The 26,419-nt window shown below is 42.4% G+C and overlaps 2 protein-coding genes across 3 annotated transcripts; one reads left to right on the top strand and one right to left on the bottom strand.

Moving 5' to 3' along the window:
• The first annotated feature begins 574 nt into the window (after window positions 1–574).
• Window positions 575–17,993, top strand: LOC146710540 (protein NLRC3-like). Its single transcript, XM_085453095.1, has 7 exons — window positions 575–807; window positions 2,794–2,998; window positions 3,148–4,948; window positions 6,042–6,215; window positions 12,241–12,414; window positions 14,711–14,757; window positions 14,906–17,993. The coding sequence occupies exons 1-7, from the start codon at window positions 805–807 to the stop codon at window positions 15,442–15,444; spliced, it is 2,943 nt and encodes a 980-aa protein (XP_085309221.1). The 5' UTR covers window positions 575–804; the 3' UTR covers window positions 15,445–17,993.
• On the bottom strand, window positions 17,493–26,419 carry LOC146710539 (uncharacterized). Of its 2 annotated transcripts, none has more exons than XM_085453101.1 (5): window positions 26,209–26,419; window positions 20,027–20,095; window positions 19,865–19,913; window positions 18,792–18,884; window positions 17,493–18,520 (listed from the first exon to the last, which is right to left on the bottom strand). In XM_085453101.1, exons 1-5 carry the CDS (start codon window positions 26,346–26,348, stop codon window positions 18,209–18,211), a joined length of 663 nt encoding a protein of 220 aa, XP_085309227.1. In that variant the 5' UTR covers window positions 26,349–26,419; the 3' UTR covers window positions 17,493–18,208. The 2 variants fall into 2 exon arrangements, with proteins under 2 accessions (XP_085309227.1, XP_085309228.1); XM_085453102.1 differs by lacking the exon at window positions 26,209–26,419 and adding an exon at window positions 21,347–21,455.

The following is a 26,419-nucleotide window of genomic DNA, read 5'->3' as shown; positions in this document are numbered from 1 at the left end:
GGTCACACAGAGACCCAGCAGCTAAAGCCTGGATCATACTGGCTGCTGTTACTCCATCAGGACAACACTGAACCACAGTGGTGTGGATGTAGTGGATAAATCCCACCATACTGATGCTCAGAGTTAACCACAGGGAACAAAACCAGATGTTACCTTCAGATTGTGACCTTTGGAGTGGACGATGCAGATTTCAATAGAGAATAAATGTTGTTGTTTTTCAGCTGTGAAGAAAGAATCTAATTTTCTGAACTTAAGAATTTATGATGCTGGAAACAACATGGAGACTATAACACAACATTTCCACTGTGTTCATAGAATGAATGTAAAACTGTCAGACATTCATTAAATATGCAAAATGTCTACAGAAGCATCAGAGGGTCAGACGTGAAGCACTCAGTGATTTTGATCAAATGACTCATCAGTTATTGATCTGTACTACACTGATCTACCACGTTAGTAAAGCTGGTGTTCTGGTGGTGGAGGGAGACTCGGATCATGTTCTGGTTTTGGAGCAGTGATCTGCTGATGGTTCAGTTTGATGAGCTTCTTCAAAATCATCCCTGACATCACCACTGAAAGGACGTCCATGAAAACAGACTGAAAATTACTGATATGTTCACAATCTGAGAGTTTAAAACTTGACAGACTTGATTCAGATGAAGTTATTTGAGCAGAAACTCCTGGATCTTTATCCTGTGTTGATCTAATCCTTCATGGTTCCTCCACAGAGTGGAGCAGCAGAGCTCAGAGGTTCCCAGTGGTCAGTCTGCCCAGCAGCATCAAACACAGCTGGACTCCATATTTATGGTCTGTACATGTACAACAACTACTTTATTATTAATATTAATAATAATGCATTTATTTATAGGTCCCTTTCAGAACACCAAGGACTCTGTGGACTAAATGACCAAAAGAAACAAACTTTGAAATCAGACGGTGCAAATGTGATCACAGGGAAACGTTTTAAACATCGAGGCTTTAAACAGAAACCAAAGTGAAACAGTTTGTAGTCGAGATCAGTGGGAATGAAGCTGAATAACTGTTTCTTCAATAACTTTGAGCTCTTAAAAAACAAAAACTAGCTGAAAGTCTGGCTGCTCTTATGAAAAGTACAGAGAAATTATGGGTCGCTCAACACTTGTGCACAATATAAGAGTTTAAATAAATCTAAAGAATAACTCAAAGTCCTACAATCATACTGAGAAAATCATCTACAGCTAACTATCCAAGTGGATTTGTTTAAGACAGCTCCATCTGCTGGTGGCCCTCTGCAGGTGCATGAAAGGGGCGTGTTTATAGTGAAAGTAGTAGAGAAAGTAAACCCCACGGGAAGGAGGAGGACTCTCAGCAGCTTCCAGCTCATATTCAGACATTTGACTTCTCACTGAAAGCAGCAAGTTTGAGTGTCTGTACCTTAGTTAGAAGAGATAACATGTCAGTAGTAATTAGAGTTGATTGAGCAATGCTGTCCTTGTAATGTAGTTTATGATTTTTATGGACAAGTCCAGTTTTTCTGTAGAGCCTCTCAAGTTGGTGACAGCAGCAGTGGAAGTTCACGTGTAAACCAGAGCAGCAAATCAGGTCCAAATGTGTTGTTCACAGTGAGTGGGATCATCATTGGCTGCTATGTTAACCTCCTGCAGCAGGATGTCTTTGGTCAGAGAATGGATAGATCACTAAGTCATTGTTGAGTTTAGGGAGACAGTAGACAGTTGGAGGAGGTTCAGCCAGTTGACACACAGTAGATAAAATAACTGAAGGCAGGAGCAGACACCTGTATGACTTTCCACCTCTCACATAGATTATTGTCCCTGGGCAGCGCCACAGGGCTGGTAGATGTAAACAAAGCTGGAGGAGAGGATTTATTCATCTGAGAAAAGTCACAGAGTTGTGTCTTGATGCTCAATCATCCAGGTACGTAAATCCCAAAAAGCTTGATTCTGTTCATCTGGATGTTTTCAGTGGGAGAAACGTTTCATCATCATCAGGTGACTTCTTCAGTCTCAGCTGACTGCAGGTTTCAATCTTATAAACAGGACATTTGTATGACTGAAACCAGCCCACTGAAGGAACAATGGGCTGGGAGGTCAGTTCATTGATCATTGGTACGCATATTGTCAGGACCATTGATCAATGGTTGTTGATCAATGGTCATGAGTCCAGTTCACAGAGAGCTGGGGAATGGCTGCAATCACAGCATGTAAGATGGTGACAAATGTACCCTTAGGCCCCTCCTCCATTCAGAGATGGTCTTTCCTTTTCACATAAATGGCCTCCTTGACTCCGCCCTCAAACCAGCGTTCACATTTACTCAGGACCTTCTTGATGTGAAGTTCTTCTGCTTCGCTGGCTGCTGTGTCTGTGGGGATGGTGTTTGTTCTGTGTTGTTGTGTCCTGATGACGCCCAGTTTGTGCCCCAGTGGATGATGAGAGTCAAACCTTAAATACTGATCTGTATGCGTAAACAGAGTGAACCTTTAAGACCAGTTGTCTGTACGATCAACTCTGTCACCTGAAACATCTCCAAGTTTCTGGCTTTGATCATCAACCTGTTGGTAGTTCAGCTCTGAACACCAGTGAAATGTTTCTCCCACTGAAATCGCTGCATTCATATGAACAGCATCAACGTTTTGGGATCATGGAGTTGTGGACAAAGTCTCAGTTAATCAGATAAAGTCAAACCTATAATTGGTAAAGAGTTCGCGGATGATATGCCCCTTGATCGTAAAGAAGTGGATGTTGTGTGGACTAAAGTTCAGAGTGGTGGGTCATTCATAAAGTATTCTGTTCCAGCTGCTGGAGGACAACATCATCACGTTTGTGAAGAGCGAGCTGAAGAAGATCCAGAAGGCTCTGAATCCAAATAAGCCCCAGTGCTTGGAGTTTCAGAGGGAGGATGATGAGCAGAGGAGAAACAGCAGAGAGGCGTTTGTGAAGATCACAGTGGACTTCCTGAGGAGAATGAAGCAGGAGGAGCTGGCTGACCGTCTGCAGAGCAGTAAGAGGATTTATCTAAAGATTTAAGCTGCTGGATAAATGAGACTTGTGACACCAGTGTGTTCAGTCATTTCTCAGTGGGTCAGAAATTGTCATCAGCATTTTGTAAAATATGATTGTTAAAGTTGTATTTTTATTATTATTATTCAGAACTTCCAGCTGCTGTTTGTCATCGTAACCTTAAATCCACCCTGAAGAAGAAGTTCCAGTGTGTGTTTGAGGGCATCGCTAAAGCAGGAAACCCAACCCTCCTGAATCAGATCTACACAGAGCTCTACATCACAGAGGGAGGGACTGCAGAGGTCAATGATGAACATGAGGTCAGACAGATTGAAACAGCATCCAGGAAACCAGACAGACCAGAAACAACCATCAGACAAGAAGACATCTTTAAAGCCTCACCTGGAAGAGATGAACCAATCAGAACAGTGCTGACAAAGGGAGTGGCTGGCATTGGGAAAACAGTCTTAACACAGAAATACAGCCTGGACTGGGCTGAAGACAAAGCCAACCAGGACATCCAGTTCATATTTCCATTCACTTTCAGAGAGCTGAATGTGCTGAAAGAGGAAAAGTTCAGCTTGGTGGGACTTGTTCATCACTTCTTTACTGAAACCAAAGAAGCAGGAATCTGCAGCTTTGAAGACTTCCAGGTTGTGTTCATCTTTGATGGTCTGGATGAGTGTCGACTTCCTCTGGACTTCCACAAAACTACAATCCTAACTGACCCTAGAAAGTCCACCTCAGTGGATGTGCTGCTGATAAACCTCATCAGGGGGAAACTGCTTCCCTCTGCTCGCCTCTGGATAACCACACGACCTGCAGCAGCCAATCAGATCCCTCCTGACTGTGTTGGCATGGTGACAGAGGTCAGAGGGTTCACTGACCCACAGAAGGAGGAGTACTTCAGGAAGAGATTCAGAGATGAGGAGCAGGCCAGCAGGATCATCTCCCACATCAAGACATCACGAAGCCTCCACATCATGTGCCACATCCCAGTCTTCTGCTGGATCACTGCTACAGTTCTGGAGGATGTGCTGGAAACCAGAGAGGGAGGACAGCTGCCCAAGACCCTGACTGAGATGTACATCCACTTCCTGGTGGTTCAGGCCAAAGTGAAGAAGGTCAAGTATGATGGAGGAGCTGAGACAGATCCACACTGGAGTCCAGAGAGCAGGAAGATGATGGAGTCTCTGGGAAAACTGGCTTTTGATCAGCTGCAGAAAGGAAACCTGATCTTCTATGAATCAGACCTGACAGAGTGTGGCATCGATATCAGAGCAGCCTCAGTGTACTCAGGAGTGTTCACACAGATCTTTAAAGAGGAGAGAGGACTGTACCAGGACAAGGTGTTCTGCTTCATCCATCTGAGTGTTCAGGAGTTTCTGGCTGCTCTTCATGTCCATCTGACCTTCATCAACTCTGGACTCAATCTGCTGGAACAACAACAAACAACCTCTACATGGTCTAAACTATTTAACAAACTAAAACTTCAATCTCTCCACCAGAGTGCTGTGAACAAGGCCTTACAGAGTCCAAATGGACACCTGGACTTGTTCCTCCGCTTCCTCCTGGGTCTTTCACTGCAGACCAATCAGACTCTCCTACGAGGTCTGCTGACACAGACAGGAAGTAACTCACAGACCAATCAGGAAACAGTCCAGTACATCAAGGAGAAGCTCAGTGAGAATCTGTCTGCAGAGAAAAGCATCAATCTGTTCCACTGTCTGAATGAACTGGATGATCGTTCTCTAGTGGAGGAGATCCAACAGTCCCTGAGATCAGGAAGTCTCTCCACAGGTAAACTGTCTCCTGCTCAGTGGTCAGCTCTGGTCTTCATCTTACTGTCATCAGAAGAAGATCTGGATGTGTTTGACCTCAAGAAATACTCTGCTTCAGAGGAGGCTCTTCTGAGGCTGCTGCCAGTGGTCAAAGCCTCCAACAAAGCTCTGTAAGTAAACATGTGATCAGGCTTTTATCTATAACATAAACAGTGTAATGTGTGATGGACCCTTAAAAACTTAAACATATTTATTTGAATGGTCATCAGCACTAAATACAGTATATTATAGTTAATGTTTGATAGCAGCAGTAAATGTCAGTGTCTTAGACATATATGGACTTCAGCTTTAATCAAAGTCATATCCAGAATCATCCTGTAAGTAAACTTTATTTATACAGCAGCTTTCACAGGTGAAAAACCACAAAGTGCTTTACAACAGAAACAGGCAATAAAAACACAGAAGATACAAACATTAAACAGCAAACACTGAACATCATACAGCCTAAAACTAGTTAAAGGCCACTCTGAATACTAGAGTCTGAATAAATGAGCTAGTGGGACCAGTAACAGCCTTTAACTGGAAGATCTCAGATGTGAGAAGAGCTGTAGGATTGTAGAAAGTCAGAAATATAGACTGGGACTTAAAGTAAGGACTAAAACTTTAAATAAAGCCTAAAATGAACTGGTTACCAGTGTGAAGAGATTAAACTGGAGTAATGTCCAGTCTGTTTCATGTGCTGGTTAAAAGCCTCGCAGCATCATTCTGTACTGACTGAAGACGTTCAAAGACTGTGATGGAGCCATAGGTGATCAACTCCCTCATTCCTCCTCTGGTCTTATTGCTCAGCTGAAGAGGAGTTCACTTCTATATGTTACAATCAGCATCACCAGTACAGCTCCAAGGATCTGCAGCTGCTGGCAGATTCAGTCATGCATGCTTGATTGTTTTTCAGGCTCTCAGGTCAGATGAAGTCATATTCTTTATGAATCAGCATAAGAAGTCAATAAAAATTCAAAGCAAATCAAGATAAGTGTTTATTCTTGTTTTAACAAATATATGAGCGAGAGGGACCTTTTTAGTCTAAAGTTATAATCATCTGCCACATTTCTAATCTCTTTACCACGTGGACTTTTAAAATATTTTCTGTTCCCCCAGACTGAGTCTCTGTAACTGGTCAGAGAGTTCATTTAACTTGTCATTTGATAACAGTTTGTTATCAAATTACAGTTTTTCAAATTGTGTTTTTATTTTGTTTTTTAGGCTGTTTGTCCCTGACCTCTCAGACAGAGGCTGTGAAGCTCTGTCCTCAGCTCTCAGCTCCCAGTCCTCTAGTCTGAGACAGCTGGACCTGAGTAACTCTGACCTGCAGGATTCAGGAGTGAAGCTTCTGTCTGCTGGAGTGAAGAGTCCACACTGTAAAATGGAAACTCTCAGGTCAGGATTTAAAATTTTCCAATGATGATCACGTTAAACCTGATTTCTATTACTGCATAAACAGGAAATTGATTTTTAAAAAAGTCTTAATGTAGAAATTAGTGTCTGGGGTTTTTAGTGATATTTGTTCACTTTCTGTCTTTCATTTGCAATGAAATGTCCCATCTGCTCCTGAGTCCAAAATCTTTATTTTAGCAGTGCTTCATCCACCAAACCTTCTAGTTCGATTCCTGTATGCTGAAGGTTTTTACAGAGCTCTTTGTTCAGATATCAGAATTTGATTTTCAGAAACATTTAGTAATAAAAATATGATCAATTGATTATTTCTGACTGAAAAGATGAAATATACAGGGAGTGCAGAATTATTAGGCAAATGAGTATTTTGTCCACATCATCCTCTTCATGCATGTTGTCTTACTCCAAGCTGTATAGGCTCGAAAGCCTACTACCAATTAAGCATATTAGGTGATGTGCATCTCTGTAATGACAAGGGGTGTGGTCTAATGACATCAACACCCTATATCAGGTGTGCATAATTATTAGGCAACGTCCTTTCCTTTGGCAAAATGGGTCAAAAGAAGGACTTGACGGGCTCAGAAAAGTCAAAAATAGTGAGATATCTTGCAGAGGGATGCAGCAGTCTCAAAATTGCAAAGCTTCTGAAGCGTGATCATCGAACAATCAAGCGTTTCATTCAAAATGGTCAACAGGGTCGCAAGAAGCGTGTGGAAAAACCAAGGCGCAAAATAACTGCCCATGAACTGAGAAAAGTCAAGCGTGCAGCTGCCAAGATGCCACTTGCCACATGGCCAAGGTAAGAAAGGCTGAAAGACGACCAACACTGAACAAGACACACAAGCTGAAACGTCAAGACTGGGCCAAGAAAATATCTCAAGACTGGTTTTTCTAAGGTTTTATGGACTGATGAAATGAGAGTGAGTCTTGATGGGCCAGATGGATGGGCCCGTGGCTGGATTGGTAAAGGGCAGAGAGCTCCAGTCCCACTCAGACGCCAGCAAGGTGGAGGTGGAGTACTGGTTTGGGCTGGTATCATCAAAGATGAGCTTGTGGGGCCTTTTCGGGTTGAGGATGGAGTCAAGCTCAACTCCCAGTCCTACTGCCAGTTTCTGGAAGACACCTTCTTCAAGCAGTGGTACAGGAAGAAGTCTGCATCCTTCAAGAAAAACATGATTTTCATGCAGGACAATGCTCCATCACACGCGTCCAAGTACTCCACACCGTGGCTGCAAGAAAGGGTATAAAAGAAGAAAAACTAATGACATGGCCTCCTTGTTCACCTGATCTGAACCCCATTGAGAACCTGTGGTCCATCATCAAATGTGAGATTTACAAGGAGGGAAAACAGTACACCTCTCTGAACAGTGTCTGGGAGGCTGTGGTTGCTGCTGCACGCAATGTTGATGGTGAACAGATCAAAACACTGACAGAATCCATGGATGGCAGGCTTTTGAGTGTCCTTGCAAAGAAAGGTGGCTATATTGGTCGCTGATTTGTTTTTGTTTTGTTTTTGAATGTCAGAAATGTATATTTGTGAATGTGGAGATGTTATATTGGTTTCACTGGTAAAAATAAATAATTGAAATGGGTATATATTTGTTTTTTGTTAAGTTGCCTAATAATTATGCACAGTAATAGTCACCTGCACACACAGATATCCCCCTAAAATAGCTAAAACTAAAAACAAACTACAAACTACTTCCAAAAACATTCAGCTTTGATATTAATGAGTTTTTTGGGTTCATTGAGAACATGTTTGTTGTTCAATAATAAAATTATTCCTCAAAAATACAACTTGCCTAATAATTCTGCACTCCCTGTGTATTTGGTCATAGTGATATGACTCATTGCCTCACTTAAACATAAAATGTAAACAAAAATTCAAAACAATAGATTAATACAAAACAGAGTTTGACTGTTGCGCTTAAAGTGAGCTTGAATGTTATTCACTTCCTGTTTTATTTTGGTAGTTATCGTCTCTGATTTTTACCCCAACATTGTCTACATTAATTTCAGCTGTAGAAGGTTTTATTGACTGTTTGATTTGTCACTTTATTTAACTATAATTGTTGACTTATAAACTATTGCTTAAAATGTATTTTCATTAAAATACCAAATAATTTATTACTTTATCATCTAATTAGATTATAATTCTGTAAATAAGAGTGATAGTGTGGCCTGTGTGGGTTGTCTTCAGGTTCTCTGCTTCCTCCCACAGTCCAAAAACATGCATGCTGGGTTAACTGGAGATGTGTGATTGTGAGCATAAATGTTTGTCTGTCTAGCTCTGTTTCTACCTGGCTACATCACCGTGGTTACTGATGCTGAACCAATAACCTGGTCTGGACCAGGTTATGTTCAGAGTTTTTGTTTAAAATCAGCTGAAGTGCCTCATTTTCACTGATTCTTTCATTTACAGAAAGCTTTAAGTGAGATATAGATTCAGTCATATGTTACTAATATTACTTTTAACCTGAGCAGTGAAAGTCCGCGGTGATCTGAAAATGATGTGCCAGGAGTTGTGCCGTTCTCTGCGGCTTCAGTGACCCTCGAGCTCTCGACTAGCTGGGTAACAGACGTCGCTGAAAACGTCGAAGCACTTTTGCACTTTTGCAAATATGCGATATCTTGATAAACCGAGCGGATATTTGAAGTTTACACACCCACATTCTCCCCTGAAAATATGTTAAAAGTTTATTTTGTGACCCAGGAAGATTAATAAGAGTAATTTTAAAACTTAGTAGCGGTCGCCATTACTGGAAGCTGGAGTTTGGCTGGGCCGCACTATGAATTCTGGGATATGGTGGGCCACGAAGGACACACCCGACCCATCTTTCAAATTCGGGGAAAAGGAGGACGCATTTGTCGGCTGCATTCAGAGGAATTTGGACAGCCTTCGGTACGTCGCTGTGACGTAATCTGTCTACAAATGTGTCCTCAGGAGGACGCAGCCCATGAATTTGTACACACCGAGCCTGCGTGCTGGTAGCACCTTAGCCACAGCTCGGGTGTGGAGGAGAAGCTGAAAAAGAAGGTTTTCTAGTTTGTAAGGAGGAAAAAACTGAGAGGACTAAGTGAAAGAGAGGCTGGAGAGTAACACAGAGCAGCAATGAATGCTGCTCACACAGTTTAGACAGTTTAGCATCAAATGTTCGAGTGAGTTAGCTCCCAGCTAACTAGCAGAGCAGCTAACTAGCAAACCAGCTAACTGCACCCACAAGCTGCGACTGCGTCTTTCTAACAAGAGCGTCAGACACTCAGACTGGTTTTCTTTGTGGATGATGATGTGTTCTCACACTGATCCTTCATGATGATGCTGCCATCCACCCACTGCTCCTGGTGTTGCCAATTCCTCAGTAAGGAAAATCGCTATTGGCTGTCCTAAAAGTCGCTGGAAGTCGCTAAATGATGTCATCGCCTAATTTGGATAAATGGTCATGCTAATGTAATTGTAACGTACGTTGTAGGAGAGAAAAATAACATCGTGGAAGAGACATAGCGTGAGTAAAAAACGTCCTGGAATGCATTTAAATAAATAAATCATAGTTCTGTCTGTAACTATTACAACACTCTCACCACATTTGTTAACAATTCTCTCAACAAATGTGTTTTTCCTCGTTCTTTGTTATCCAGCTGAGACTTTGAGTATAAATGTGTCATAAACAGGATAAAGCAGTGCAGGTTCAATGTAATCAAACCTCAGACTGAGTTCAAAATCATCACCTGTCCCTGATACCACGTCAGCACCAGAACCATGATGTGTTTACTCACATTTAAAAAGTTGGAGGTCAGTGTGAATGGACTGTTGTCATTGGTCTGAATGTGCCTCTATAAACATGTGCTCTTCATTATTGATGTTTTCCTAATGAACAGAAAATGAGACTTAATAAAATCCTTCTGACTGTTGTTGGAGCAGGTTGGGTCCTGGGTTTCAGTCCCCCGCTGAACCACAGGGGCTTCTAGCTTTGTTTCACAGTGTATAGAACAACAAATAAAACCAAATCACAAAAAAAACACATCAGACTTTGAGGGTTGAACCAAGGATGAGGAAGCAGACTCGGCCCCAAACAGCTGGATATATGGATGTTACCACAGCAACCACAGCAGTGTGCTCTCAGTATATTTAGTTGTATAAAGGTGTTTGTGGTGTGTTGCAGCTGAAGCAGCCTCATGTATGCTGACACAGGGAGAAAATAGTGTGAGGACACTGTTCACAGCAGTCACTGCTCGCTGCCTTCAACAGTCTCTTCCTTCCTTGTTTGGATGTCACTGATATCATCTTCTGCTCTCACACTGACCACCTGTTGGAGCTAACATGCTAACATGGAAGCAGCAGGTATGCCACCTGTGGCAGCTGAGGTCACGTGATCTGAGTGTTTGAACCACACGTTGGAGCAGCGTTTCCAAACATCTGCACTTCAGAAGCTCCAAAGTGTGGAAATGTCACTGTGGAGCGTCTCATCAAAGTCAAAAGTCAAAGTCAACTTTATTTGTCGATTCTGCCACATGTACAGGACATACAGAGAATAGAAATTGCGTTACTCTCAATCCCTAGATAAATAGCAAATGAACATTTAAATATATTTAAATATAAAAGTGATTAAAAATGCAAGTAAAATAATTAAAAAGTAAAAATTTAAATAAATACAATTTTACATATAACAAGAAAGCTATACAATATACAATATAATGGGTAAGTGACATTGAGTGTAAACCAGGCAGAGTAGTGCAAATAGGCAAATAGTGCAAATGGAGATTTAGTAGTGTACGGTAAGAGAAAGTGTAACAACAAAGTCTTATGAGGTAATGGCAGTCCAATGCTCCACAAAGTGACTGGTAACTGGTGCAGGCCAGTGAGTGAGTCAGAGAGTGTGTGTGTGTGTGTGTGTGTGACAGAGTTCAGTGAGACCGTGGAGGAGAGAGGGGAGAGGGGGCAGAATCGGGAGGGAGTTTAGCTTCCTGACAGCCTGATGGATGAAGCTGTCCTTCAGCCTGCTGGTCCTGGCCTGGAGACTCCGCAGTCTCCTCCCCGACGGCAGCAGCTTGAAGAAGCTTTGCATTGGGTGCGTGGGATCAGCCGCTATGCAAAGGGCTTTTTTTAGTGAGACGGGTGCTGTAAATGTCCTGGAGGGAGGGGAGAGAGACACCAATGATCCTCTCTGCAGCTCTCACTATGCGTTGGAGGGTTCTATGACAGGACGCATTGCAGGCTCCAAACCACACAGTGATGCAGCTCGACAGGATGCTCTCGATGGTGCCTCTGTAGAAAGTGTACATGATGGGGGCTGGTGCTCCTGCTCCTGCTCTTCTACCATGTGAATTCATGGATTTTTTTTCACATTCTGTCTCTCACAGTTGAAGTGTACCTCTGGTGCAAATTACTGAACTCTGTCATCATTTTAGGTGGGGAAACTTGCACAATCGGTGGCTGACTAAATACTTTTTTGCCCCACTGTATATGTATTGTAAGCATGCATTGCAGTTATCCTTCTATGTTCTAGTTTCCCTCAGCATGTATCACCTGGACAGTCACGCCAGTGAAGCTTAAGACCCTTAATGAACCGAACATCAACTCAAAATAAGCACAAATATGCAATGTGTATGAAATACTTCTGACCGTACTTGTAATAAAAGTTAACATAATGGAAGGATCCTCAAATGAACATGTTCAATAGACAACTTTAATGCAATATCAATACTGTGAGAAATATTATTAGATGGAATAATGCTGTAAAGAACATTATTAATGCAGTTATAATGATGCAGATTATATGGCAGCAATAAAAGAATTTCTGTATCTCCACAATTGTCTGATGTTTGGGGCTTTCTCTCTAATATTGGAGGCGGTCACCTTACACTGTTAAACAGCTTCAGATGACTGTTGTTGTCCGTTGGGTATTGTCACTTTTAAATAAAGTTACATTGAATGGATGTAAATGGATAGATGTTATTGTGACAAAGAGAAAACGGTTGTTGACAGATTGATTGTTGTTTTGTGTGTCTGCAGTCTGTCAGGCTGTCTGATCACAGAGGAAGGCTGTACTTCTCTGGCCTCAGCTCTGAGCTCCAACCCCTCCCATCTGAGAGAGCTGGACCTGAGCTACAATCATCCTGGTGTCTCAGGAATGAAGCTTCTGTCGGCTGGACTGAAGGATCCAGGCTGGAGACTGGACACTCTCAGGTATGAAGAATGTCTGATATAGGAGGAAGAGCTGGAAACATTTCCTGTGTCCTTCACTCACTTCCTGTTTGTTTCATGCAGATGAGACATGAACAATCACACATGCAGGAATATTTTCAGGGACAGTACATCTGACAGTACAGGGACATCTTGCACATCAAAGGAGAAGGGGTCCGTAAAAATGTGAAAGGTGGCTCTGTGTGTCTTGAAGTCAGCAAATCTGTGATCAAATTCCTCCTGTAGCCTCAAAATGACATCAACATACTCGTCAGCACTGAATGGTGTGCCTGCATCCACGAGTGCCTTGCATGCTGGGAAATGGCAAAGGTTTGTCTGAGAGAGCTGAGCTTTCCAGAGCGCCAGTTTTGTGGAGAATGCTCTCACGTTGTCATAGGCAGCACTGACAAGTTGCCCCTGGCCTTGTAACGTCTTGTTCAGTACATTAAGCTCATGTGTCATATCAACAAGAAAAGCTGAGTCCATGAGCCATTTGGGATCAGTTAGCACAGGAACACTAACTCCATCCTTCTCCATGAAGGCTTCACTTCTGCTCTCAACTCAAAAAGTCTCTTTAATACATTTCCCCTGCTGAGCCAACGTACCTCAGTGAAGTCGAGCACATCCCCATATTCTGACTCCATTTCCTCTAGAAAAGCACAGAACCTTCGGTGCTTTAAGCCCCTGGATCTGATTTGGTCGATGCATTTCACAACAATAGACATCACATTGTCAAACTTCAGGCATTTGCTGCAAAGGACCTGCTGATGGATGATGCAGTGCAGAGCAATGGCCTCCTCCACGCCTTCCTCTTCCAGTTTGTTTTGTGCCACCAGTCCATGTTTCCTCCCTGTCATTGATGGCGCTCCATCTGTTGTTATTCCAACAAACCTCTTCCATGGCAAACCAACATTCTCAATGGCATCACACAGCTTGTAAATATCTGCTGAGCGGTGGTCTGGCCATGCATTGGAATTACTGTGAGCAGCTCCTCCATCACTTCAAAACTGTCATCAACACCACGGACATACATTGGGAGCTGGGCAGTGTCGGTGATGTCTGTGGTCTCATCAAGAGCGACTGAGTATACACGAATGTCGGCGTTTGCCCAATAGAAAGGAGGAAGCCAGCCAGGCACAGGAAAGAAAGAAACACTCCAGGGCAACGCTGCTGGAACTTTGACTCATTGAGAAATGTTTCCCTGCTTGCATCAAGCCCGGCTGGTGTCCCCTGAGATCCATATCCCACCCTGATTGGTGGGTTAATTCAGCTCCGCCCACAACACTGTAAAGTGTCATACATTATCAAACTAACATTACATTTTCATATTAAGGTGGGGCCAAAAACTATCGTCCGGCAGGCCGCAATTGGCCCGCGGGCCGCGAGTTTGAGACCCCTGGTGTAGGAGGACACCTACTCTGTGTCTGGTTAAGTATAAGAGCCCTTTGTTAGGGGGACCGCTGGACTCTTAGCACCAGCTTTGGGGTCACAGGGTCACATCTGGAACACACACACACACACACACACACACACACACACACACACACACACACACACACACACACACTATGCACAGACTGGTACTCTTTGTTCATACCTGTGTAAGACGTCATAATGAACTTGTGCATATTCATGTAAGCTCAATAAAGAGCAGTGTTACGAGGGAGCAGACGAGAGCGACTGAGGTCAAGTGAAGGAACGGCGCTGTCACAGTTCTCTCCCTCATCAATTGTCTGGTTCCAGCGGTGGGTCTGTGCTAGACGACCCATCACCAGCTTTTTCCACTGGTTACCAGTACGTGGTAGAATCCACTTCCAGATCTGGTTGTCTTTAAATCTGTGAATGGATTGGCTCCATCTTATCTCTCTTTAACAAAAGAATCCAAGTGGAGCCCTCAGGTCTGCAGATAAGCAGCTTCTGACCAGAACTAGACGTAAAAACAGAGGTGAGCTTTATCGATGGCTGCAGCCAAACTCTGGAACAGTCGCCCTTCACATCAGGTCGTCACCAACACTGGACATTTTTAAAAGCCGGTTGGAAACACATTTGTACTCTGTAGCTTTCAATCCTGACCAGTCTTTATAGTCATTACTGTGTATGTTTCCTATTTTCTCTCTACTCTGTGCAGCACTTTGGCTCAAGCTGTTTTTAAATGTGCTGATAAATAAATGTAGATTTCTTTGAATAAAACAGTGGAGCCGAGCTTTGAGCTCAGTGTGTAACAGTGTGTGTGTGAGAGCCATGTAATGTCCATGTGTGCATGCTGACTGTGCTGCTCTGACCCCCCTCCTCCTTTCAGGGTGGAGCCTGCTGGAGTCCGATGGTTGAGACCAGGTCTGAGGAAGTGTAAGTGTGTTTTTAATGGGATTCATGAAAACAAAGCAGCACACATTCAACCATCTTCATCATGTCAGGAGTCATCATCAAAGTGTCAATCAATGAACAGATGATGGATCAATAACTGCAGCTGGATTGTGTTTGTTCTCTCCATCAGATTCCTGTCAACTCACAATCGACACAAACACAGTGCACACAAACCTCCAACTGTCTGACAACAACAGGAAGGTGACACGTGTGGAGGAGGTTCAGTCATATCCTGATCATCCAGACAGATTTGATGTTCGTCCTCAGCTGCTGTGTAGAAATGGTCTGACTGGTCGCTGTTACTGGGAGGTCGAGTGGAGAGGAGACGTTTATATATCAGTGAGTTACAGAAGCATCAGAAGGAAAGGAGGCAGAGATGACTGTTTGTTTGGATGGAATGATCATTCCTGGAGTCTGGTCTGCTCTGATGATGGTCCTGGTTATGTCTGGCACAATAGAATAAAAACATCCATCTCCTCCTCCTCCTCCTCCTCCTCTGTCTCTAACAGAGCAGCAGTGTATGTGGACTGTCCTGCTGGCACTCTGTCCTTCTACAGAGTCTCCTCTGACACTCTGATCCACCTCCACACCTTCAACACCACATTCACTCAAACTCTTTATCCTGGGTTTAGGTTCTGGTCTCCTGGTGGCTCAGTGTCCCTGTGCTGAGTGGAGTGTAAAGAGTGTCTCCTGTTACAGAAACACTCTGACTGTTGAACAGATAGTTCAGTCTGTACATGTCTGTCTCTTTCACTCACAAACACGTTTTCAGATTCATGGATTCAATCAGTTGATGTTTGAAACTCTTCTAAATGATTCCTTGTAAACTTCTTCCTCTTCAGTCACAAACAAACAGGAAGTGATGTCACATGTGTTCCTGTCCACACAGCAGAATGAGTCTATTGCTGACAGTGATGTACAAACAGAGTGAGCATTTCTGAGGCCCAAAATAAACTGAGTAGTTCACTGAATGAACAATGGACTGTGAGCTCAGTTCCTTCATCATTAGTATGGATTATATATGTATATGTATTATATTAGTATCATATATATCAGGTGCTGCTGCTTTCAGTCATTGTGCAAATGTGCTGTTTGTAAGCTTGTAAAGCTGCAGTCAGCTGAGACTGAAGAAGTCACCTGATCAGTGAGCAAACGTTTCTGAAAACGTCCAGATGAACAGAATCAACCTTTTGGGATCAGCCAGCAATGCAGCATCATTGTTGTTCAGCTTCAGAGGTTTGCAGGAATGAACTGATGACCAGAAACAGCTGCAAAGTCCAAGAAAATACCAGCTGGAGTTCAGCTGCATTTGAAGAAGTCAAAGAAAAGTAAGGATGGCAAAGGGCGACGTTTTCTTCCAAAGAGCTGCAAACATGGTCGACGCCTCATTAGAAGAATCATCTGGACATTTGTGAGGAACTCTAACCAAGAAAGCAACGTCACACAGATCCAACAGACAGTTTCCATGACTGCAAGTGTTGAGTGGAAAAATGCTACATTGCATTATTGCATCCTCTCACCACAGGAGGCGCTGTTGGCACCACTGATTGCTGATCAGCTGTTCTCTGATGATCTGATTGATACTGTGAATAACGGGACTCACTGAACTCTGTGACACAGTGAAGATTACAGAGTTTAACTTCAACATCTGACTGACGTCACACAGACAGAAGGATGAACCAGTGAGGCACAGAACACAGTTACTGGAGATACTGGATCAGCTCCATGTGAACCTCTGATGGAGAAGCTGCTGAGCCAGAGAAACATCAGGACATGACAGCAGCTGCACTTATCTAACAACATGTAGCAGAGCTGATCTATGTTAGAGGATCTATCACAGCAGCTGAAGCCAAAGTCCAACACTGGATACCAGCTGAGCCTGTGCTGAGTGTAGTGTTACAGGAAAAGGGCAGAAACACTGGTAGCTCCCAGTGATGCTGACTGGGGCACAGAGCTGAATGATGCAGCATCAGGACACTGTTTCAGTCTGACTGACAGAGAAACCTGTAGCTGTATCTACATGTGAGGCAGAGGCCACACAAGCAGCTTTCTATGTTTCACAGTGACTGAGATCTTCAGTGGGGGTGGACATGCTCCTGTACAGACCTCTGAGGAGAACCAAGGTGCAGTCAAAGAGTCCAGTCTGTCCTCACAGATGTGAACATGTGCTTTCATCAGGTCTGCTGTCAGCTAGCAGGCTCACATCAGAATCACTGTTCCTGAAAAACACAGTCTGTGTGACATCATCAGTCAGCTGATGGTCCCAGATCTGAATGGTTTCTGTCTCTACTGCACTCAAAAAAATAATTCATTGGATGAACTTAATTTCATCTTGCCACCTATATTCCATCTAAACAAATCATGTTATATCAATCCATCTTGATTGTGTTGTTTCAACACTAAATATGTTTGTAAGTGTAACATAATTTAAACATTAACATTCAGTTAATTTGATTTTTATTCAGTTAACATGTTTGTACCAAGTTAGTCTAATTAATTTAAATTCATGTTATATTGTTTAAACACTTTGGCACATCAAAAGTCAGTCTTGTTACATGAACTAGTAAAATATTTGTTTGTTACACCAATGTTAATCTTGTTGAATGAACAAATGTAATTTATGTCTGTAGTACTTACACCAATCATGTTTCAGTTAGTGTTTGTATTGCTTATGTAAACATTACTTTTAATTAAATTAATGAAACATACATAAATGATAACTTGCAAAACCATCTCTTTTATTTTGCTTGAACATTCTTAAAACAGTTGGCAGGATCCCAGTTCAGCCTAGCTTTCTCCCCTTTAACCATCTCATACTAAGACCACAGAACTTCCAGATCAAGACATGCTGACTGAAAGAAAAAATACAATAAAATAACCCTAACCCTAATAATAAAAATGAAATAAGTCTGTTGAATAGTTTGCAGACAAAAAATATTATCCCCAAAGCAACTTTCGTAAAATGTAGTAAAATATGCATTGCAAACAACAATATGAATTTTAACACAATTTAAAGCTCAGACATAACATTCAACATTACTATAATATTACAACATTACTATGTTGCTTGCATACATTAGTCCTCCATTTAATCAGGCTGTATCCATTAATAGTGACTTTATGCTATTTAACGTGTGGAGAAAACATTCAATTTTGAGTATAACTGCTCCACTCAAACAATTTGTGAAAACCAGTGTGCATTTGCCTTTGTAACAATTGCCATCTGGCAAAAATCAGTGTTTACACTTAAACTGTATAAGACTTTAAGTTATGAACAAACAATCTTTGTATAATAGCCGCAGAGCAAACCACATAGTTTATATGAACATTTTATAACTTACAATTTTAAACTTTAAAACAGTAAACACATATTTGCATTGCAAAAACCTTGAAAAAAAAATATCTGGCTTGCCTGAGTCTGTTTCAAGCTCATTCACCCCATTAGCTTGTTTTTTAGAAACTGTGCCTTGGATGACAACCTCTGTCCATCCAGCTTCATGATAATCTTTTGCAAGACTTCAAAAGTGCATTTGAGCTCCGGTGGGTAGCTTAGGTTCAGACAGTATATCAGTCCAAATAACAGAGCACAAGCAATTGCAATGCTCCTCAAACCAGTGAGAACCTCCACGCCTTCAATCAGGACACCGATGTTCCCTGGGTCATCTCCAGGCTCCGCACCCTCCTGATGTATGACATACACTCCCATCACAGTTTGTTCCATGGCTTCAGTGTTGGCCTCAGTGTTCTGTGACGTAAAATACAATAATACATTTGTTTGAGTCTACATATGAAAAAAATAAAGGAATTCAGCAATCAGCGTGAATATGCTGATATATTTACTAAATTCTATGTCTCTGGTTTCACACCTCAGAAATTTGACATGAAACAAAACAAGGACCAATTGCAATATCTTTTATTCACACGTGGTGTCACATTTTACCATTTCATATATTGAAATTACCCATAACTCCTGGAGCAAATTACATAACACAGAACAACTTGTGAATGTAACTGACCGTATATTCCTTCACAAGTTTCTCATGGTCTTCATTCAGGTAGACACACAAGGACTTCAGGATACATGCTCGTCTTGTATGTATTGTGTCATCCTAAGAAAAAAGGGAATCCATAATGACAATATTTAGCTTTTAGGCAGCAGTTTGAAAAAGGAATACTTAGTTTGGAAGAGTCCAAAAGGCCACATGGTAAATAGACTGGTTCTTATATAGCGTTTGTACTGAAATGACTTCCTTTGGTCTATCGATAAAAAATACTCAACAGGCTCTACAACCCTAAAATTTTGTATGTAGTATAGTTTTCTTTTATAAGGAGTGGCAATATTTTAGCCACAGGGTTAGAAACACATACAGAATTTGCAAGCTCTTCAATAACAGCCTGACTAATATGGAGGTTAAGGCTCTTAAAAATTTCTCTAATTGTACGCTTTGTCAGAGGTACACTAGCTGAACTCAACAGAAAAACTAACTCCTCTAAGAACTCATCTAATCCTTTTGCTGGAACATGAAATATGTGTTCCAATTTCAACAATATTACTGCTAATTTCCGTTCAATTAGTTCGGGCTGATTTTCAACATCACTATTATCACATTCTGTCACTGACTCACTTTCAAATTCACCATAGGATACATCTTCAGAACAGCTAGCCCTTACGTTATCAGAGGACTCTATCACTTGAACTGGGTCCACACGTGTAACTACCCTGTCTTTAAAATCTTTAAGTGTGTGTGGATGATGCTTCCTCTTGTGTGTATAAAATGTATTGTAAATATTTGTCTTGAAAGGGCAACCAAGAAACACACAACTAACTGTCTCGTTACTTCGCAGATGTGTTCCAATATGGACAAAAAAATCTCTCTCAGAGAAGACGTCACTGCAGTCACATAACTCACATTTAAAAGTTACTGAACTTGAAGCTGTCTGTGTAAACTGAGATGAATGAGCTTTATAGACATGAGTGTTCAGTCCACTCCAAGTCTTAAATGTGCACAGACAATTAACATATATGCACAGATAATGTTGACCTATTCCGTAATGATGATGTAGTTTATAATGTTGAAGTAATTTGTACCTGCTGCTCTCTCTGGTAACACAATGCTTGCACTGCCACATACACGTCACTGATAAAAAAATGAAATATGCATTAGAAAACGTCAAGGAGATTAAACTTCTGCATCATCCAAAAAAAATAAATAACATAATAATAATAATAATAAGGCAAACATGAACTTACCATGTATTGTTGAGGAGGTGCATAAGAATCTCAGAGCATGGGAATGTGGCTTTATTTTGTGATGTATTTCTGGGGAGAGAAATTAATTAAAACAAAGTTATTACTCTGACAAATTTGTGTTAATATCTACATACTGTGAAATGTGAAGACTGTTACGGTGCGTACACACCGAACGCGATAGACGCGACCAGAGCTTCAGGTTTACATGTAAAGTCAATGGAGGAGCACGATGAAGCGCGACTGGAGGTCCAGCTAAACTTCGGAAGCAGATTTGCATTGAGAAAACGCTTTTCTGCCTACTTCACACGACTGACGCCTTTGAAGCGCGAAGTAAAATACGCGCTGCAGTTTGTGTGGTGCATTTTGTGCATTCGCGCTTATCACGTCTACCGCTCCAGCTGGTAAAATCTGCGGGACAGCAGCTCCTCAAACTCGGCAAGGGACAGAAGGTGGTACAGCTGAAAGCGGCCGTCATCCAGACGGAGCTTCTGGAGCAAGTGGTGAAACTCATCAAACTGCTCATGCTTGTGGAAGACCTGATGGACCCAGGTACGGTGAGGACGTCCTTTAGGCACTGCTCTGCTCTCCACAGCAAATAGAGAAGGGAGACTCTTTCTTCAAACGCTAGATTGACAGCTGCCATTTTAATAACATACCGTCTGGCACTACTTCCTCCCAGATCTCTTCTTCATACGCGTGAAAATTGCATATAAAGCTCGACCAGTTCATGCTGGACGCGCTTCGAGGTGCAAATGTGCACGAGATCAGCTAGGGGCGTCTATCGCGTTCGGTGTGAACGCACCGTTAGTCAGCCTTAATGCAGAGCACCAGAGAAACTATAACCCGAACAATTATCCACCTAAATCATTCTGAATTCAAAAATTAAGTGAATATATTACAAAAAAAGAAAATGCACATGCAATTATTGTGACAGATTTTATCTTACTCCTTGTTATTAACTCCCCTAAACGCTGGTTTAGTTGAATTAAACCTTTCATCAATCCAGTTAATGCGGTTGCCCGCGACTAAACTCCACTGACAAAAACAGGAATTTTAGATAGAGCATCATAAAACACTCATAAAATCACCAAAACCATGTCGGTCAGTCTTACCACTACTACCAACAATCACCAACTCCGGTTAAGCAGAAAGTAACCTGTCATTCACGGAGCTATATGCGAAGACGTAACGGCTCTACGCGGCTTTCCCGCTCTTCAAAGTTAGCTAACTCCAGAGAAGAAAAACAGTCCTACCAACGCAGATAACCATGAAACAAACCTCATTCAAAGTCGACAGAAACAAAAACAAAAACGAACTTACCAAAATAACCTCATCAGTTTTTGCTCTGTTGCAACAATTAGCGACTCCGGTTAAGTTTTTAAAAAAACATTAAATTCACCGACTTACATTTGAAAAATGCTTGGGTCTACAACCTCCCTGCTATATATAAATCTCCTCTAAATCTCCACACTACACAGGTAAAAATTTTTAACTACCGTATTTTCACGACCATAAGGCGCACTGTGCTAAAAGGCGCAGTCTCAGTTATGTGTGCCATTACTGTATTTAACACACACATAAGGCGCACTGGATCATAGGGCGCATACAAGTACCGTATGCGTATTTAAAAATAAAGCGGGAGCAAACCTGAGTTCGGTACCTTACTCACATTTCTATTGCCGGTAATCGTCATCATCAACAACACACAAGCATACAAGTGTGCATATTTAAAAATAAAGCAGGAGCAAAACAAAGTTTGGTACTCACGTTTTTATCATCAATCAAACCCATCGAAGTCCTCATCCTCTGTGTCTGAATTGAACAGCTGCGCTAAATCTCCATCAAACATGCCAAGTTCACTTTCTTCACTGTCAGAGTCACTTTCCGTGCCGTGCGGCTCCTCGGAAACGATGCCGGCTTTTGCGAAAGCTCGAACAACAGTGCCAGCAGACATGTTAGCCCAAGCATCTACAATCCATTGGCAAATTGTGGCGTAACTCGCCCGGCGCTGCCTTCCACTCTTAGTGAAACTGTGGTCTCCATCGGTCATCCATCGCTCCCAGGCCGCTCGCAGCCTTACTTTGAACGGGCGGTTCACACCGATGTCCAGCGGTTGGAGTTCCTTTGTCAGGCCTCCCGGAATGACAGCAAGCTCACAGTGCATTTGTTGCACTAGTTTTTTCACATCGGCTGTGAGATGCATAGAGTCACAGATCAACAGCGATGGTGATGCGTGGAAAAAACCACCTGGTCTCCTTACATACACCTCCCTCAGCCACTCTTTCATCATTTCCTCATCCATCCAGCCCTTTTCATGTCCCTTAATGATGATTTCTGCTGGAAACTTCTCTTTAGGCAAAGTCTTTCGCTTAAAAATCACCATAGGCGGCAGTTTCTGTCCATTAGCATGGCAGCCAAGCACAACAGTAAAAGAAGACTTTTCATACCCCGTTGTGCGTATCGCTACCGTGCTGGTCCCCTTCTTCTCCACAGTGTGACTCACCGGGATGTCAAAAGTGAGCGGGACCTCGTCCATGTTTGTGATGTGGCTGGCCTGGATGTTTTTGTCGCCGATGTGTTTGCTGCAGTAGGAGCGGAAGATGGCCAGCTTTTCCTTATAATCCGCTGGAAGTTGCTGCGCTATCGTAGTCCTGGTCCGGATGGAAAAATGGCACCGTTTCATAAAACGAAAGCACCAAGACGGACCTCCTTGGAAATAATAATAATAATAATAATAAACTTTATTTATAAAGCACACTTAAAAACCAAGGGTATGCCAAGGTGCTTAACAAGTAAAATAGAGTATAGGAGGAGGATAATAGAAATAGGACCAAAGCAAGTACTAAATATGCAAGCAGATAACTGTCACTAATACATAGGAAAGCAACAGGTACAGAGCAAACAAGAATTTAAATGAGCATAGAAGTGCATGATATAAAATCATAAAAGAAATATTAACTAGAGGGAAAGGCAAGATTGAATAAGTGGGTTTTTAATCGTGATTTGAACAGTGCAATGGAATCAGATGCGCGGAGGTCGAGAGGAAGGGTATTCCACAGTACCGGGGCAGCCAGAGCAAACGCACGGTCACCCCGGGACTTCAGTCGAGATCTGGGTCGGGTCAGAAGTAGTTGAGTGGCAGATCTGAGTGTTCTAGCAGGAGTATGTGGTTTGAGAAGTTCACTAAGATAACTTGGCGCTAATTTATTAATAGTTTTGAAAGTAAGGAGTAATATTTTAAATTGAATACGGTGCTTTATGGGCAGCCAATGCAGGCTAGCTAGAACAGGGGTAATATGGCAAAATTTCCTGGTACCAGTCAAAAGGCGGGCTGCTGCATTTTGGACTGTTTGCAGTTTAAGAAGAAGAGAAGAGGGAAGACCATAGTACAAGGAGTTACAATAATCCAACCTGGAGGTCACAAAAGCGTGAATAAGCTTCTCCAGGTCCTCATGCGGAATATAATGCCTAGCCTTAGAGATAAGGCGCAGTTGGTGGAAGCTAGATCTCACTACAGCAGACACTTGCTTATCGAGTTTGAGCGAGCTATCCAGCAGTACACCCAAGTTACTGACATAGTCACAAGAAAAACTAGCAAAGGAACCCAGGGCAGCACAGAGTTGGGCACGAGGGATTTTACTGTTGAACACCACAATCTCAGTCTTCTTATCATTTAAAACGAGGGAATTACTCAGGAACCGTTCTTTGACCTCCCGCATGCATTCTTGAAAATAGTGCAGGGACACAGCAAGGTCGTCAGTAAGTTCAAAATAGATCTGTATGTCATCGGCATAACAGTGGAAGGCGATATTGTATTTTTCAAAGATTGCACCTAGAGGGAGCAAATACAATGAGAAGAGAATAGGGCCTAAAACTGATCCTTGAGGCACACCACAACAGACCGGAGCGGAGGAAGAGGAGAAGGTGCCTAAGTGAACTGATAAGGATCTATCAGCGAGGTATGATTTAAACCAGTCGAGGGCAGTGCCTCTAATACCCACAGTGTGCTCAAGTCTTAGTAATAAAATGTTATGGTCTACCATATCAAAGGCCGAAGAGAGGTCCAGTAAAACTAGGACCATAGAGCGTCCAGTATCAGTGATTACAAGAATATCATTAAGAACTCTAACCAACGCTGTTTCAGTGCTATGCAATGGCTTAAAGGCAGATTGAAATTTCTCAGCAATATTGTTCGTGTCCAAGTACGCCTGGAGTTGGGAGAGAACTAGTCTCTCCAGGATCTTGGACAAGAACGAAAGCTTAGAGATCGGTCTATAGTTTGAAAGGTCATAACAGTCAGAGTTTCTTTTTTTAAGAATCGGTGGACTACAGCATGCTTAAAGGACAAAGGAACACAGCCTGAGAGCAAGGAAAAGTTCATAAGAAATAGGATACTAGGTCCGATTACATCAAAACAGTCCTTAGCTAAACGAGATGGAAGAATGTCAAGCACAGTATTGGTGTTATTCATTTGAGCAACTAGCCGCTTAAGAGTCAAAAGTGACACAGGCTCAAACTGGTGGAAAGTTGAAATGCACTCAGGAATGGGGAGAGGATATAAAGCAGGGGGAAGGGAGGACTTAAGAGATGAGACCTTTTTTAAAAAGTGAGTTTGAAATCGCTCACAAAGACCCTGAGAATGAATTAAAGGCATGTCCGGGGAAGGGTTAACCACAGAGTTAAAAATTTTAAATAAGGTACGGGGGTTATGGTCATTGGCCAGGATGATTTTGGACAAGAAGGACGCTTTGGCCGTTTTAGCAGCACTTTGGAATTTTAAGCGGCTAGTCCGTAGCATGTCATGGGAAACCTGAAGTTTATCTTTTTTCCACCTTCTCTCAGCGCGCCGACACACGCGACGTAAGGCGCGCGTAGTGTCATTAAGCCAACACTGAGAGTAGGTTCTAGGGCGCTTCATCTTAATGGGGGCAACAGTATCAAGGATTGAAGAAATCAGCGATAGGAAGGAATTAGCACAGTCATCAACCGAGTGAAAAGAACAACAGTCGAGAGTGACAGATGCAGAATCCAAGAAAGACATAGAGAAGTTTGACATCGCTTCAGCATTAATTACACGTAGCGGGCGAAGGGGAGCCGCAGGATGTAGTTCATTAGTGCATAAGCCAGTATCAAATATAACTGGGAAATGATCCGAGATCCCAGCGTCACTTATATCCTTGATACAAATGTCCAGACCATATGAGAAAACCAAGTCCAAAGTATGTCCTTTAACATGCGTTGGGTCATTAACCCACTGAGCCAGGTTAAAAGAGTCCGTTAAGGCAAGGAAGTCTTTAGCAAATGAGTCATCCTTACAGCAAGTGTGTATGTTAAAATCACCGACAATGAGAACACAACCATACTTAAAAAGAACGGAGCCTAGGAGATCAGCAAAGTCCGTGATAAAATATTTGCTATATTTAGGCGGTCGATAAACCACCACGCAGAGTGTGGTCGTGGATGCAGTCATCTCCAATAATTGGACTTCAAAGCTAGAGTAGGTAGGTGAGGGTAGCTGCCGAACTGCATACGAATTCTTAAAAACCGAGGCTACGCTTGCAAGGATGTTCAATGTTCATCTCTTCAGCTAGTGAAACTGCTTTTAGCCGAATGGTGACCGTCGAAACGCTTCTCCCGCTCGCTCTTTGCTCGATGATCCACCGCTCGAGTCTTTCCTCCAACTCGAGCCACCTCGCCTTATGTCCGCGGAAACTCAGCTGCGTTTTCTTGACCTGCCGGAGCTTGTTTTCCAGCTTCCTCCATTTGCGAACCATCGATTCGTTAATCTTAAATTCTCTCGCCGCTGCTCGATTTCCATGTTCCTCCGCGTAGCTGATGGCCTTCAGTTTAAACTGTGCTTCGTAAGCGTGTCTCTTTGCCATTTTCAGGGTTGTTAAAACAACGATGTTCCACATAATGCACATACCTGTTCTTTTATACAGGTATGTGCGATTGTCCCGGTATATACGATCAACGCCCACACTTCACCCTTTAACGTTCTCATGGTGTTCTCTACTACGTCCTCCTTACAACACACAGGGCGCACCGCGCTATAGGGCGCGCCGCACTTTTTGAAGAAAATCTAAGGCTTTTAAGTGCGCCTTATGGTCGTGAAAATACGGTAATAGTATTTATCTCTCACTCCACTAACCTAAATAAATATATCAAGAAATATTACTTACCTCACTATCAGGTATGCCAAAGAAGTAACTCCACGTGCGCTCGTTAACTTCTCAACGGACCTTTCCGCATCCGGTGGGCGTGGAGCATACGCAATACATGACGCTATCAGAGCTGTTGGTTTGATGGACCTCATTCTCATTGGATTGCCATGAACGAATTTAACTCATCAAAGTTTTCTTTGATTTATATTCAACAAAAAAGAATGAATCA

This window comes from Copadichromis virginalis, linkage group LG4, assembly GCF_057382275.1.
Source record: "Copadichromis virginalis isolate Kocher_CV1m ecotype Utaka linkage group LG4, C_Virginalis_male_GT1.1, whole genome shotgun sequence".
Lineage (NCBI taxonomy): Eukaryota > Metazoa > Chordata > Actinopteri > Cichliformes > Cichlidae > Copadichromis > Copadichromis virginalis.
The sequence above is the reverse complement of the archived record's forward strand: the minus strand, read 5'-3'. Positions and strand labels throughout refer to the sequence as shown.

What these genes read in the sequence shown, in the direction of transcription:
- LOC146710540 (XM_085453095.1), top strand. An exon ending in TGTAAAATGGAAACTCTCAG is followed by an intron (nt 6,216 to 12,240) that starts GTCAGGATTTAA and finishes GTGTGTCTGCAG; the next exon opens with TCTGTCAGGCTGTCTGATCA. An exon ending in GAGACCAGGTCTGAGGAAGT is followed by an intron (nt 14,758 to 14,905) that starts GTAAGTGTGTTT and finishes TCTCTCCATCAG; the next exon opens with ATTCCTGTCAACTCACAATC.
- LOC146710539 (XM_085453101.1), bottom strand. Translation starts at nt 26,348, where the DNA reads ATGAGAATGAGGTCCATCAAACCAACAGCTCTGATAGCGTCATGTATT. An exon ending in GTTACCAGAGAGAGCAGCAG is followed by an intron (nt 18,885 to 19,864) that starts GTACAAATTACT and finishes CTTTTTTCTTAG; the next exon opens with GATGACACAATACATACAAG. An exon ending in AACTTGTGAAGGAATATACG is followed by an intron (nt 18,521 to 18,791) that starts GTCAGTTACATT and finishes TTTACGTCACAG; the next exon opens with AACACTGAGGCCAACACTGA.